This window comes from Callorhinus ursinus, unplaced genomic scaffold (genome assembly GCF_003265705.2).
Source record: "Callorhinus ursinus isolate GAN/ISIS: 27379988/994484 unplaced genomic scaffold, GSC_fseal_2.0 scaffold43, whole genome shotgun sequence".
In the NCBI taxonomy this organism is placed as follows: domain Eukaryota; kingdom Metazoa; phylum Chordata; class Mammalia; order Carnivora; family Otariidae; genus Callorhinus; species Callorhinus ursinus.
This window is the reverse complement of record NW_027397105.1, coordinates 3,492,554-3,508,135: the sequence shown is the minus strand read 5'-3', so window position 1 is coordinate 3,508,135 and position 15,582 is coordinate 3,492,554. Positions and strand designations below refer to the sequence as shown.

Below are 15,582 nucleotides of genomic sequence, written 5' to 3'. Positions count from 1 at the left end.
AGACACGCGTTCTTTCCACAAACTCCTCACGCCCACCGTCATAGTGCTTCACCCTACCAGAAGAAGCTCCATCTGAATCAGGCAAGTCCGTGAATCCTGGTGTTGAGATATTCTGGGTTGTCTTTAACCAGCTGGGGTTTGCACCAGGAGGATGGTGGTGGAGCCAGCCCTGTGAAAATTTAAATATTTCAAAACCAATTTACTTTGCCCCAACTTTAATTGTAACAATAGACGCATGCCATGCTGTTTTAGGAAGAGAGGTGTGCCAATAGAGTTTCTCTGGATACAAGCAGTAGAAACCCATAGGGCTAGTTTAATTGTCAAAAATAAAGAGTGGCCAAGCACTGAAGGAAAAGTGAAGCCTCAGGCACCAGTAAGGGCAGGGAACAGAGTGGACCCACCACCAGGACAGGAAGAGGTGGACAGTGACCTCAGAGAGTGCTCCACGTGTTCTTCCCTGCTGGCCGTCCCCTGCACAAGGTTTGCCTAGAGGGAGAGAGAGTCCATTGGCCAGCTCGGTCCTGTGCCCACTCCAAGGCCAAGGCAAAGCAGGGCACCTAGGCCACAGTCTCACCAAGACAACAAAGAGCAGGGAGGATTGCTGGGCAGAAGAACCAACAGATATCCACCACCAAAGATGTGACAGATGACCCCACCCACCCACCCACCCGAATCAAATGGGCAGAAGGAAACGTCCCAAATTTAGGAAGCTTGCCCTGGGAGCTCTGAAGGGGAGTTTTCCCATCATGATCAGAACAGCAGTTGTACGGGCTGTCTCCCCAAATTACAAATGTTTATAACTTCCCACCTTCCTGTAGCCCTAAGGGGTTCTGTCATTCTAGAGTTAAGAAGAAGGACCCCTGAAAAGTAAGATATTTATTTTAAGGGATACAAAAGGGCAATGTTGCAAAGGTACCAACACTCTTGTTACTTAGCCATCCCTGCAAACAGGGCCAAGACTGCAAACATTTTTAGAGCACTTTGAACCTTTGTTCCACATGGCGGTAAGGGGGATCGAGCATGGGGTGGAAGAAAAGCGTGAGCCACGTGACTCCAGCTTATGGTGCATCCGGGTGCTGAGCCCAGATTTCAGTGAGCAGCTGAGATGCCGAGACAGCTGTCTATGCACCGGGAGGTTCCAAGACAAGTCCTCGGTCCTGGTTGGAAGGGCAGTCCGCGAGGTCCAGAGGGTCAACATGTCAAGGTCAGAGAAAGGTCATCCTCTGAAATGGAAACCAGTGTACTAAGTGACATCCATCTGTGCAGAGCTAACCTACCTCGGGAGTCCCAAGTCTGAATCGGAACACACATAGACCAACCGTGTTCCTCTCAGTTGCTTAATGGCTCACCTGGCATGAGGAAACGGGACCTGGGGTTAGTGATTTTATAGTGATTTTAAAAGAGAACAGACCGGAAAGAGTTTATTGGTAAATTTCCATTTCCACCCCAGGGAGGGGCTGCTGATTCGGATGGTTGATATCCAGAAAGTAGAAAAGGACGATTCTTTTCAACACTCTAGTTTGAGGGGAACATCCTTTGGGAATTACAAATTCAACCTCTTTGGTAAGAATTTTTGTGGATACCAAATGACCTGCGCGTCCCTGTAACCCTTGCGTCTGGATGGACATGTCCACCTCCCAATTCCACTCCCTGGCTGAAGAAGGCTGAGGAAGCACTAAGTTTGATTAGTCTATCAGCCTTCCCCATTCTGATGCCATGGTCCTCTGTGGGTGTGTTAGGAAGGGTATCCTACTGCATACACATATGCAGAATGAGATTTATTATAAGGAATTGGCTCACATTATTATGAAGGCTGTCAAGTCCCAAGGTCTGCAGTTGGCAAGCTGGAGATCCAGGAGAGCTGATGGTGTACTTCCAAGTCCAAAGGCAGGGAAAAAAAACCAATGTCCCAGCTGGAAGGCAGTCAAGCAGGAGGAATTCCCTATTACTTGGGGCAGGGGGGAGGGGGTGCGGCGGTGTCAGCCTTTTGTTCTATGCAGGCCTTCTACTGATTAGACGAGGCCCACCCGCATTAGGGAGAACAATCTGTCGACTCAGTCTAGTGATTTAAACATTCACTTCATCCAAAATCACCCTCCCAGAGATGCCCAGAAGGGTGTTTGATCAAATGTCTGGGCACCCTGTGACCCAGTCAAGGTGACACATAGAACTAACCAATTAACCAAGTAGGAATAGAAAAATCTGAGAAGATTTTATTCATGTCATGGCTGGACCCCAAGAGACTTAGAGGCCTAGTGTCTGCTTCCTAGCTCCCAGGGTCACATTTCTGGATGAATGCCGTACCTATTGCAAAACAAGCTAAGAAACAGCAACAAACAAAAATCAAACTTTCTCCAATTATATTCTTTGAATTTCCTCCCACCACTGTGACAGCCAGGGAGGAGCCATTCTGACCCTGTGACCTGCATCCTTAACGCAGGGATGATTGGCCTCTGAGTGTTTTGGCACCTGACTCCTTCCTTGACCAACAGGTTAATTGTCCAGAACTCAGCTTATCACCTCAGACAGTAATTCTCACCCTAACTACCCATTAGAGTGTACTGGGGAGCTATTAAAAGAAAAAAAAAAAACATTATTAGTCCCTACTTTCAAAGATCTGATTTAAACTGGTTTGGGGTGGGCTGTACATTAGTGCTTTTTAAAGCTTTCCGGGTGATTCTCCCGTGCAGCCAAGATGGGGAAGGAGGGAAAAGGCAAACATTCTACCAGGATGTTTGGGAGAGATCTGGTTCTGTCTGGGATCACAGGGCAACACAGAGCTGGAATGACCAAGTGCTACTATAGAGGCAAATGGCCTGAAATTGAAGACTGGACCTTGCACTACCTTGAGAGCTGGGACTCTTTTTCCGGGCAACTTTGTGTGGGGCATTGGCTCTTGGCATTCAAAGCCCAGACACACATAGATGGACATGTGTTCTTCTCCCTTTTCCGGATAAGCAGGTGAATATAAGGGCACATATAAGGGTGAAGCTTTAGAGGAAGAGCATCTGCCAAAGAGAAAGCCCTGTTCCAACAGCTCTGTAGCCTTACACAAATCACCTCTCCCCTCTGAGCCTCATTCACCCAGCTATCAAATGGGACGAGAGCCTCCGAGGTCCCTCGGCGTGTGACTTCTGCGTTTGGAGAGGCAATATGGGGCAAGAGGAAGAGCTCTTGATTTGGAATCTACGAAACAAAACAGGGAGAACAGGATTTGCGCTGCCAAACTCCCAGGGCTTTGCTCAGAATCCAATGAGATAAGATTCCAGAACACTCTTGGCGCGTCCGCGCGTCTGTCAGAGAAGTCTAGCTGCTGTAACAATGACCCCGATGTCAGTGGATTAGCACAACAGATACTTATATCTCACCCACTACGCCATCCAGTCCAGGCTCCAGTCCTTTAGGGACTGAGGCTCCTTCCCGCTTGTGGCACTGTCTTCTCCAACACCAGCTCACCAAGGAACGGGAAGAGAGAGGTGGAGGATAATGCAGAGGACTTTTTTAAAAGATTTTATTTATTTATCTGTGAGAGAGAGAGCACAAGCAGGGGGAGGTGCAGAGGGAGAGAGAGAAGCAGACTCCATGCTGAGCAGGGAGCCCGATGCGGGGCTCCATCCCAGGACCCCGGGATCCCGACCAGAGCCGAAGGCAGACGCTTAACCAACTGAGCCACCCAGGCGCCCAACACACAACATCGTCTTGCCACGCCTCTGTAAGACTCTGTGTGTATGCCTTTTATGTGCTATTTAAATGTTAGTTATTAATAGTAATGTGATGCCTGATAGTAATATCCCACATTCCTGGATGGAGGGGAAGATAATCATTATGAATGTCATTTATTTATTGGCTGTTCTGAGTCAGGAATCATAGAGACATGCATGTCGTATATGAACAATCCTGAGACGCTCGAGGCACAAGAAATATCCCCTTCCTTTTGCTTAATCAAATCAAATCCAGCTTCAAGCCCTCGTTTCCCAAGGTCAGTACAAATTCCTGTGTCAGTCGCTTGGGGTGCTTCCCCCGTCTTTGTGATCTTGTAAGCCCAGGCGTTACAAAGTCTTCGTGATGGGAAGAGGCCGTGGTCTTCAGGCCACGTAGCTACAGCCCACCCCCCTCCCCGAACAGGTTGGCCAGGTCTGCACAGTCCATAGGGCGAGAGGGGGTTCCTTTGGAGACATTCTTGTGCGCTGGGAAAGGTGACCGAGGAGACCACAGCAGTGCCCCTCAGGCGCAGAGTGTAGTACTCGCCTGCCTTCAGCTGAGACCCCTGCCCACCCCCACCCCTGGGAGGCTGTGTCCCAGCCAGCCCTAGTCCTTCTCATTCCCCAGGTCCCTATAACCCTTGGGCGCTCACGGTCCCGGGGACCCCAGCCTCCCACCTCGGGTTGCCACTGTCCTCAGTAGCTAAAACCAGCAGCCTTCATCCCCATCCCTTTGAGACAATCCAGCTCGGTTATCTCGGTCCCATAGCCCGGGGTCTCAAACCCAAGGGGCCGGGTACAGGGTGTCGATGAGCAAAACAAGGAGTGGGGGCACTGTGAAGGACCAGAGTAGCTGTGCCCGTCTCAAGGGGGAGCCCCCCTCCCCAGCCCCGTGGATTGCCACATGTGCGAAGAATGCACTCCTGGTGTCAACAGACTTTCAAGAGGTGCCAGGAACCCAAACTTTCATGCAAAATCTCCTGATTTGTACATGTTGGCAGCTGACTCGATTTTTTTTTTTTCCAAGACACTCTACAAGCCCAAACAAAACACGTCTGCAAGCCAGATGTGGCCCAAAGCCTGAGCATTTGTTCCGGCCGCCCAGACTTTCGAAAACATAACTTTATTTGGGGCTGTCTCCTGGGGCCACTGGCAACTTCTCTATTTTTCTCTGAGACATAAAAGCTTGACTCCCTGTGCAAGGCAGGGGAACCCAGGGCTCAGAAGACAAAAGCTTGGCTGCCCTTCTAGTGAGGGGGTGGGGAGGGGATCCCGTTTATCATAGTTCTAAGTCTGTGCTGTCCGTGGCCCGGCGGCTGGGGAAGGAGGGAGGGCAGAAGGAAGGAAGGAGGAAAGAAGAAAGTAGACGTAACATAATGTTTTGATATCTCCGCCTGCGTTAACTCCTTAAATCTCCGTGCAAGGTGGAGACAGGTAGATGGAAAGATAACTTGCGACCAGCCTTAAAGATTTCTTTGCCATTGTGGGGGCAGGGGAATGCTGCACTGCCCAGCAGAGTGGCGGGTGGAGAAACTTGGGTTGGAAGAGGTGCCCGCTCTCAGCCTCGGGGAGACTCGGGAACAGACCTTGGTGAGGTCCAGGGGGACCAAGTGAGCGGCAGGAGAAAGGTGGGGGTTTCAGACTTAGCCGAGCTCACGCCAGAGCCCCAGAGGGGCCGGTCCTTGAGCACCAGCGCCTTGGCTAGACACAGTCTACCTGCTGATTCTTTAAAATGTGTGATCTCTATCCTGCCTGCTTCCAAAGGAATGTGAGGGACTTAAGATATAGGTTTAGTAGAACATAAAGCAGGAGCACCAAAAAGGAGCAGAGAGGAGGCGTCCCTGTCCCTGGAGATGAGCTGGGTTTTGGGGGCTGAGGACCCCGCTTTGTAAGTTTCCTGACAACCCAGCAAAAGAGGAACCCCCGAGGCATGTGGTTCGTATTGTCTGACGACCAAAAAAGGCACGCTTGCCTATGAAGACAAATGCTTGGTGAAAGCCGGGCATAAAGAGGAATTTATGGTGCAGGAAGTGTCTCTCATGCTTCCTGTTTTTAGTCTGGAGGCTCCAAGAAACAGACTTCACAACGGGGTGGCCATGCAGGGATTGAGGTGGGGACACAGCCCAGGGGCGGGATACGGAGAGGGTGCTGACTGACATCCAGCTCCGAGGGAAGGAGAAAGAGTCGAAGAGCTCATGGAAATGCGTTCGACTGAGCTGTGACCAAGAAAGGCTCAGCAGGGCGGTTGGGGAGCCCTGAGCTGAAGTCAGGTGCCTGGAGGGTGTCCAAGTCTTGGAGGAGGAGTGCCACAGTGGCCGGGAGCCTGGCCCCGTGCCGGGCGATGAACTGCAGGTGCGCAGCCCCGAGCTGCCCGCCCCCAACCCTGGCCAGCTAACCTCCCTGCAGTGCGAGATGGGCCAGGGGCCTCCTCACTGCTCCCATGCTTCCCGATGTCAGTGGCTCATCCTTGTACCACGCTCACGCTTTGCCACGTCAATGGACCACAGTTGAAGAAAGAACAATCCCATGACCCTGGTTCCAATGGCTAAGGAAACTTTATTCTAGACTATCACACCAGGGGACAGAGATGGGGCTCAGTCCCAAATGACACAAACCTGGGGAGTTACAAGCCCACGGACCGCGAGGGGGGTCGGTGGGTGGGAAATCAGTCCGAGGAGACACGGGGCGTCTGGATTCCGGCCGACCACGTTCTGCTCAAACTGGGCCAGGCGGGCAGGAGACAGAACCGGGGCCGAGGCCGGCGTCTGGAGGGGAAGTTGGCTTAGCGGAGCCTGAGCTGAGTTTGATGAGGGGACAGTCTGTCACCTCCTGTCCCAGCACTGATCTGACGTGAAATTGACTTGAAACTTAGGAACACATTATATTTTTTTCGAACACACATTTTAAAAAGTGCATAATTTTTCAGGTTTTAGGACCACGTGAGTGGCCCCTAAAATCGCCCTGTGTGCCACGGCGCTTTGGGGGAACGTGGGTTTTACAGAGAACACAGAGATGCTGATTGAAAGGCTCTCTTGCAGACCCGTGTGCGGGCTGCCCGCTCTAAGCGGCTCACTTTGGTGCACCTCGTAGGGCTTATAGAAGGGGGCGAAAGATGGTCTCAGGGAGAGCAGGGGTAGGGGCGAGGGTGAGGCCAGGGGCGCTGAGCTCCAAAGCTCCTGGCCTCAGTGCGCCCTCCATCCCACCCCTGCTGCCCAGATGTGGAGCTGGACCTCCAGCGGAGTGTGCAGGCAGTGCTCCGGGAGCTCAGCAGCCAGGCCCCAGCCCTGCAGAACAACCAAGGTAAGAGCCAGCAGGCGACCTCTGCGCCCGCTCTTTCTCCACCATCTCCCCAGCTCCCCGTGCGAGCAGAATTCCTCTTGGCCCTCTGAGCCCGTACAACTTCCAGAAACGTGGCCCGAGGTGCTGAGCTGCAAACATAGCCAGCCCATAAGCCACACGCCCACTCTGCCCCACTGATGTTCCACAGTCCCCATCCTTTCCGCCGTGAGAATTCGCTGTCCTCGATGGGTAGCGGAGCAGAATTCCCCCACGTGTGACAAGCCCACCCTTGTGCCCCCAGAGCCAGGCGCCCGGCGGAGGGGTCGGATCTGTGGCTGGTCAGAGTCATGGTGTGGGGCTCTAGGGCTCAGGGTCCTGCTCGGGGTGGGGGGGTCCCCTCTGAGAGCCCTCTGCCCCGCCTGTGTGCTGGGCTCCCCTCTGTCCTAGCCAGGCATGTGGAGATGGTCCCTGCACAAGAAGGTCGAGCGAGATCCTGGTAAGAGTCCGGTGCTGGTCCGCATTCTGCTCAGAGAACTGGAAAAGGTGGGTTCTCAGGCTGCGGGGAGGCAGGTGGGTGGGAGGAGGAGGGAGAGAGAGGCGGGGCCTCAGTCCCATCAGTGCCGCATCCCCCAAACTCTGGTCCCTTGTGGCCCGCCTGCGTGATTTTCAGCAGCTCTGTCTCCCTCCTGTACTTCTATAAGGGATATTTTCTTTACGTTAACTCCCGTGGTTTCACCTGACTTTGCATATTTCAAAACCTCTGTACCGTTCCAATACATGGAAAACCTCCACTTGCAGGAACAGAAAACGCTGATAAACATAAATGCAAACCTATTAAAAATGTTTCGAAATTGTTCTTGTACCACCCAAAAGTGTCCCCCACACCACCCCATGCTCTGCGTTGCAATCGTTCGGGAGACGCTGCACTCAAGGCACCTCCGTGTTGGGGGCGGGGGCGGCTGGCTTGCCGCTTGGCCCGAGCTCCTGCCCTGAGTGGATGCCCCACGCCCCCCAGGCTCTCCCAGCCGGCTCCCACCCCTGTGCTCCCTCCCCACACACCCCTCCCCTACTGGGGCAGGCTGTGCCCTTTTCCCGCCCCTTGGTGTGATGGGACGCTTGCCTTCCACCCCATCTCCTGCCCACCCCCCACCCCCCCCAAGCTGCATCCTGCTAGGATGTGGGGAGCCCCCATCGAGCCCCAGCCCAGTAAATGCCCCGCGGTCTCCTGTTTTCCAGGCAGAAAGCGAAGACCTCCGGCATGTCATCATTCCCTTGCTGCATACCCTCCTGTACGTGCTCACTAAGGTGAGCTGGGGCTGAGGGTCGGGGGTGGGTGCGTCGTGGAAACCCACAAGTCCCAGGGCCAGACACTGTCCTCTCCCTCAGAGGACACCCGGTCTCTGCCTTGGGTGAGCCTAGAACTCTTGGAAGCCCCAAACTGGCTTCTCCCCACTAGCGGCGCCCTCTCCCTAATAGACGGAGGGGAAGTGGGGAAAGCAGTTCACAGAATGCACGAGAGCCTCGACTGCCAGAATGAGGTCCTCAGGATTGCTCCTATGTGCCCTGGGGGCCATCGCTGACCCCTGCACAGAGAAGGGACAAGCCACGGAGAAAATGTCTTGAGAACAGGAACCAGGAGCTGAGTGTAGTCACAGGGGGTGGGGGTGGGCAGCGAGGGACATGACAGGCGTGAAGAGCAGTTCAGGGGCCACTGGAATCCAGGGACAGGTTGGGGCTGGGCTCCGGGCACCCGACTCCCCCCTCCCACCCAGGCCACCGGCATCACGGAGGAGCTGTACCGGAGAACCTACAACTTTTGCACGAGGCTGCTAACCCTGCCCGCCCCCTACTGCACAGTAGCCTTGGACTGCGCCATCAGGCTGAAAACAGAGACAGCTGTCCCAGGTAAGAGCCGTCCCAGCTAAGTCCCAGCTGCAGCGCGTCATCGTCTTGCTCTTTCTCCAAGGTCCCTGGAGCCTTAAAGTCCCGACACCTTCCGAGGAAGGTGAGGAATGGGGCTCAGGGACCAGGGGCTGGTTGGCTGAGGTGGTCTGCTTTGCAGGGACACTGTACCAAAGGCTGGTCATTGCCGAACAGAACCTGACAAGTGAGATGTACCCCTACCAGGAGAGGTGAGTGGCCCCGGGAAGGCTGCTGCCTTCTGTCCCGTCCAGGTGTTGGGACTACGTGACTGCTCACTGAGGGGGACCAGGCGGGGTGGAGAGGAACCCTAGCAGAGCTTCCCATGCATGACATGTGTCCAGCAGTGGGGTGTATTTTCAAGGGTGGGCGGGGCCCTGCCTTCTCCGGAGATCACCCGAAGCAGGGTAGGTCTTTCTTGTTGGGCTGGGCTTCCGAGCCATCCTGCTCCCGTGCAGAAGGTGACATGAGCCCTGAGCCACTCTGGAGTTCTGTGGTCCCACCTCCATCCCGCCCTTGGCCGTGATGCAGCATCAGCCAGCCAGGCAGCCAGAGGTGGCTCTGGGGTATTTATAGCTCAGGCCACAAGCACACCATGGGATCTGGGCCTTTCATCTGTGTGTGCCTCGCCCTTTACGCAAGATTGAGCCAATGTCCACTTGTCGTGTTGGGAAGAGGGGCTGATGGAGTTGGGGTGCCGTGCCTCCCGCCCTGCAGGTACCACTGCTGAGCTAGCACCAGAAGGGGCAGCTTGAGGCGGTGTTCACGGAGGGTGCAGGGAGGTGGAGGGACCCAGAGGAGCTGGCAGCGGAGAGGGGGAGCAGGTGCGGGAGGCTGGCTTTTGGGTGTGATCGGGCAATGGGAGGAGATGGGGCTCACTCATGGTCCAGAGCTCATTTGGGCAGGAAGGATTTAGGGTCCCTCCTGGAGGCTGATGTCATCAGTGGGCCCCGGAGCTAGGGGAGGGAGCAGGATTTAGGATGGGGCTTACCTGGACTCTAGACTAGCCCTCCCTCTCCCCCTGCCCCAACAGGGACGAGCTGTTCCTGCCTGCTCTGATTTGTCCCTGTCCCCACCGCTCCCTATCGCCGTCCCCCTCCTAGACTTTCGAATTCGAGGCTCCTGTTTTTGGAGAAGCAAAACACTTGGGGGCTATGAGGCTCTGAGGGTGCCCATCCAGGGGCTCCTCTCCTGGTAGTCATCCTCACCAGCCCCCCCACCCCCCACCCCCTGCCCTCAGAGTGTTCCTCTTCGTGGATCCTGAGTTGGTATCTCCCTCCGTGTGCAGCGCCCTGCTGCTGGAGATCCAGGCGGCCCAGGCGCAGCAGACCCCGGAGGCCTGCATGCGCCACGTGGTCTCCCACGCCCTGCAGGCTGTGCTTGGGGACGCCTGCCATGCAAGTGCCCTGCAGAGGAAGCTGAAGGTAACTGCCCTGCCCAGCCCTCCTTGGCTGTAGCCCACGCCGGCGCTCCGACTCATGCTCCCGCTTCTTCTATTTTCATACTGCTTTGCCCTCAATCAAAAATGAGTACGCACTCACGGAGGAAGATCGGGGGGGGGAGGGAAATGCACGTAAGCCCAAAGAGGAAACAAAAATCCCTCACACCCCCCACCCAGACATAGTAGCAATGAACATTGTGGTCTGTTTGCTGAATCACACTGACGACGCTCATCATCGTAGTTGCTGTTGACTGAACGTCTGCTCTGTTCCGGGCACAGCGCTAAACACTTCGCAGGTATCACATTTAAAAATTCTCACCACATCTTAACAATGTTGTGAAATGGATATAATTATCAAAATGGGCACAGAGGGGTTGCTAACCTACCCACGGTCACACAGATACAAAGGGACTGAGTCGGGATTTGAACCCAGATCTATCTCTCTGACTTCAAACCTATATTCCACCGCCTCCCAGCCCCACTCCCCAACCAGTGCTTTTTTAACAAAAGGAGATACCAAACCCTGTATACGGTTTTTATATACTGCACGCGTAGGTGCCTTTATATAATTCTGATTCCCCCGTGCCACTGGAAATACGCCACATGGAAACGTTTTCCTTGGAAAATATGTGCCCCTAATGGCTGCACCATATTCTCACCTATGAAAGTGCTGTTATTTACTTAACTAGTCCCCCGTTCCTGTTGTGGGCATTTCGTTCATTTCTCACGCTCACCTGCTTACTTCCTAATTTCTCTCTCTGACTCAGCCTGGGCCCTTGTACACAGCCAAGGCTCCAGGAGGTTAGAGATGCTCCGGCCAAGGGTGGTAGCAGGTGCGGGGCTTCTTAGAGGGGAAGGATGCCACCTGGGGCTGTGCGTCCTGCACCGTGGGAGGCGACCTTTTTGAGGGGAAAGGCTCCGGTCCTCTGGGGCAGCTGGCTGGGATCGTGGCTAAGGTTCCGAGCTCGGGACTGTGGGGTTGCTGCTATGGGAGGGGCAGGCACCAGGAGGGGGGGGTGCCCTTGGGGGCTGAGCTATCCCTCGCTTGTCCTGCCCCAGGAAGGGGTATCAGTCCTTCATCCAGCCCTGTCTCAGACCCTGCTTTGCGCATCAAGATGCATCGGATGCGGCCCTGTCCCTCTTGCCGTTCTCCACCTGGAACCCTCCATCCATGCTCTGAGCCCAGCATCTTGGACACTTCCTTTGACGGTGACTTTTATGTATGGCTAGGTCCCTCCTGAAACCATGACGATTGTTTTCCATCATTCCTTCGCTCTCAAAGAGCCCTTCGTGCCTTCAGAATCCCATGCCTTTGCTGTTGCTGGGACCTGTGGAAGGTCCCCAACTCATACCTAAGCCCCATGTTGGTTTCAGCCCAGACACCTATGGCCCCAGATGGGGTTACTGTCCCTTCTCCCCGCAATGGGCACGGGTCTCAGAAAGGTGAGGGGGGGAGGAGTTTGTCTCCTGCAGCCCCCACCACCTCCCAGCAGCTCTGGTGATTGTTTCTGGCCTATAAGACCCTCTGAGAGCAAGTGCCCTGGATTATGTCCTCTGGCTGTCTTCCCTCACCCTCACCCACCGCTAAAGAATCCCATCTTTTAGCTTAGAGGATGCAGGGTTCTAACAAGGACATCAGCAGGCCCACCTCTGTTCTGTGCTAGGGGTCTGCTGAGCAGGGTCCTGACTTCCCGATTAAGGGAGAGCAGGTCATTCTGAACAGCTAGGGCTCCAATAAATATTTGCAGAATGAATAAATAAGGCAATTAGAGGAATATATGAATCAGAGTTGGAAGGGGCCATAGGATCCATTTCATCTTGTTGCTTAATTTATAAACACATTAAATATTTACCGAGCACCCACTATGTTTGCTGAACCATTGTTCGCTGTAGGTGCTGGGATCCAGATAAAAATTCCTGTCCTCGGGCAGTTTATATTATAGTGTATCTCTTTCTCTTTCTTGTTCTGTGTGTGATAATAAACAAGATAAGTAAAATGTATAGTATGATAAATAACAGCTAAAGGGGAAAATGTGCAGAGAAGAAGGATGTGAAATGGGGAGGGGCGGGGCTGAAATTTTAGATCATGCGGATCAGGGAAGTCTCCCTGTCAGGTGACTTTTGAGTCAAGTCCTAAAGGAGAAGTGAAAGAGCGAGCCATGTGGATATCCAAGAGAACATTCCAAGCATCGGGAACAGCAAGTGCAAAGGCCCTGGGGTGTAAGCATGTCTGGTGTGTTTGAGCAACGATAAGGAGACCTGTGTAGCCAAAGCAGAACAGGAAGAGAGGGAGAGTATAGAAGATGGAATCAGATGGAATCAGAGAGTAAACGAGGTGGTGGGACAGATCTTGAGGGTGTATAGGACTGGAGGCAGGAAGCAGCCATGCTAAAGAGCATGGAATGCACAACGAGAGGCTTACAAAACCTGTTTCCATTAATTTCCATTAAGGAGAAAAGCTCAGCTTGGTGCTTTACCCCTAACTTCTTTTAACACTAACTTCCCTTTTTAAAAAGGGAAGGCAGCAGGGGCGCCTGGGTGGTGCAGTTGATTAAGATCTGACCCTTGGTTTTAGGTCAAGTCGAGAGCTCAGGGTTGTGAGCTCGAGCCCCACAACGCCCTAAGGCAAGCCCCTGGTTGGAGCCCCACATGGGGCTCAGTGCGGAGTCTGCTTAAGATTTTCACTGCCCCTCCTCCTGGCGCTCATGCATGCGCCCTCACTCTAAAATAAATAATAGGGGGCGCCTGGGTGGCTCAGTTGGTTAAGCGACTGCCTTCGGCTCAGGTCATGATCCCAGGGTCCTGGGATCGAGTCCCGCATCGGGCTCCCTGCTCAGCGGGAAGCCTGCTTCTCCCTCTCCCACTCCCCCTGCTTGTGTTCCCTCTCTCGCTGTCTCTCTCTCTCTCTCTCTGTCAATTAAATAAATAAAATCTTTTTAAAAAATAAATAAATAATAAATTTGGGGGCTCCTGGGTGGCTCAGTCGGTTAAGCACCTGCCTTCGGCTCAGGTCATGATCCCAGGGTCCTGGGATCAAGTCCCGCATCGGGCTCCCTGCTCAGCGGGGAGTCTGCTTCTCCCTCTGCCTCTGCCTCTCCCCGTGCTTGTGAGCTCTCTCTGTCTCTCTGTCTCAAATAAAAATAAAATCTTTAACAAAAATACATAAAATAAAATAAAATAAATAATAAATCTTAAAAAGGAGAGAGAGAGAGAAGGCAAGCTCCAAGCTCTAAAGCCTGGCAGGCCAGAGTACCTGGCTAGAATTTAATAATAGTGCCTTGTGATTGTTATAGACACCTTAGCTATTGTCCATTACCTCTGAGACACTAGCCTTTCTGTAGAGAGCAGCAACATAAATTGCCCCTCTGAAATCATTCTGAACCCCCAAAAAATGAGCTGACTGAAAGAAAAATAGCAAGTAAATACTAGCAGAGGCAGTATGTCAAGACAGCATAGGAATGACAGAAGTCTAGGGAATATTCGGCAACTGCTTCTTGAGCACCTACTATGTGTAGGAAGATGTTCTAGGGGCATCGGGTGCAGCTGCAAACAGAGGCCTGCCTTCCCGGAGTTTGCGTCCAGGTGGGGGCAGCACATTGATCCCAGGACGGCGATCCCTGCCCCTCTGGGGTCCAGCCCTTGCAGGGAGCCACAGTGGGAGGGACAGGGGGGACCCGCAGGTGCAAGCAGCTTCAGGCAACATCGGAGCTGGGGTGGTTGGGTGCTGGGCCGGGACCCAGGCTCTGGCGCGCCCCACCCCCGACAGGCCAGCCCTCGCCACGCCCTGGAGCGCTATTTCCACGCCGTGGTGGCGGCCGTGGAGCAGATGGCCGGCGAACCCAACCCGAGCCGGGAGGGACACCTGGAGAGGCTAGAGGAGATTTACTGCTCGCTGCTGGGGCCGGCGGCGGCCGCCACGGAGAGCTGCTGCGGTAAGCGGGCCGGGGCAGCGAGGCCCGGCGAGGGCCCGCAGGGGGCGCCAGAGAGCAGCGCTGCACCTGCCGCGCGCGGCTCAAGCGAGTGGCAGCCTGGGGACTGAGGGCCGCCCAGGAACTTGGAAGGTGGGGGGGGGGGGGGGGGAGCGGGGGCAGCTAAGAAGGTGGGTGATTTGGTCACAATGGCAGCTGGCACCTGCGGGGCACCGCCTGTCCCCCAGCTGCCCTTCGAGGCACTTGACATATTTAAATATTGCATGGATTAATATCCTCAGAGCAAACTTCTGAGACAGAAATTATGCCCCTCGTTTTATAGACGAGAAGCCTGAGTTAGAAAGAGGCCGAAAAATCTTGCCCGACATCACCCGGCTACTAAGAATCAGACCCAGACCGTGTTAGAGAAACACGGCAGGGAGAAAGGCGACCCGGCCTGGCTGCGCTTCTGGCTCGGGGTTAGCGGGAAGGGACCAACCATGGGAGGAAAGGTCTCAAAGGACACGAGGAAGTTTGCAGGAAACAGGGGGCCGCTAAACAGCCTCGGGCAGGGAGGGGGCAGGTGGCTGTTGGGCCCTGGGTGAGCCGATGGGACAGAGAGGAAGCCTGGGCTGGACCCTACGGGAGAGAGGGTCTCTGCACCCACCCTGGGCCCTATAGGAACCGGAGGGGGGGAGGGCAGAGAATGCCACAGCCGTCCTCCTGCCTTCAGGTGACCCCCTGCAGGACCCGCAGCCAAGCATCCCTCTGCCCAGCCCCCACATCACCTTCCACCTGTGGACCGATGAGGAGCAGCTCTGTAAGTGCCTTGCACCTTCTCCGTGGAGAGCTGGCTGGAAATAGGGGTGTGTGTGTGTGTGTGTGTGTTTCTCGGCATCTGTGTACGTATTCATGTGTCTGTGTGACTGTGCGTATTGCGTCTGCGTGTGTGTATCTGTTGCTGTGTGTGTGTTCACGTGTGTGCTCCTTGTTCCCTGAGTCGTTCTGCACATCTGGAAGGACCCATTTTCTCTATGTCAGAATAGCTCCTGTGCCGAGGAATCGCCCCATGCCATGTTGATGCTAGTAGACAATGAATGTCCCCGGGGAGGAGGCAGTTACCCAAAATGTTACAGTTCCAGCAGCTGGAGGGGGTCTTCCAGAGAGACCCGCCTGCCTGACACTTCTGTGCACCTGTGTTCCCATGCGGCTGTCCCCAGCCCTTCTCAAGGCAGGCGGGGGGGTGGGGGCGGGCAGGGGTGTGGATTACGGTGGGAAGTGCTGGGCTAGTAAACCGGGTCCAACTCCTGGCACCTCCTTTCCTATGCTGGGT

At 54.5% G+C, this 15,582-nt stretch overlaps 1 protein-coding gene across 7 annotated transcripts in view; it reads left to right on the top strand.

Annotated features, from left to right (window-relative positions):
• PIK3R6 (phosphoinositide-3-kinase regulatory subunit 6) overlaps window positions 1-15,582 on the top strand; it is a 53,775-nt gene that overhangs the window by 18,784 nt on the left and 19,409 nt on the right. For 2 of the 7 annotated variants that reach the window (XM_025864347.2, XM_025864348.2), the window contains 8 exons: window positions 6,918-7,001; window positions 7,432-7,523; window positions 8,217-8,285; window positions 8,753-8,885; window positions 9,043-9,112; window positions 10,141-10,324; window positions 14,108-14,273; window positions 14,983-15,069. In XM_025864347.2, the coding sequence (XP_025720132.1) occupies window positions 6,918-7,001; window positions 7,432-7,523; window positions 8,217-8,285; window positions 8,753-8,885; window positions 9,043-9,112; window positions 10,141-10,324; window positions 14,108-14,273; window positions 14,983-15,069 (885 nt within the window). Of the gene's footprint in view, window positions 1-674; window positions 3,713-6,917; window positions 7,002-7,427; window positions 7,524-8,216; window positions 8,286-8,752; window positions 8,886-9,042; window positions 9,113-10,140; window positions 10,325-14,107; window positions 14,274-14,982; window positions 15,070-15,582 lie in introns of those variants that run through there. The other 5 variants (XR_012375019.1, XM_073881683.1, XM_073881682.1 and 2 more) reach the window with 5 other exon arrangements.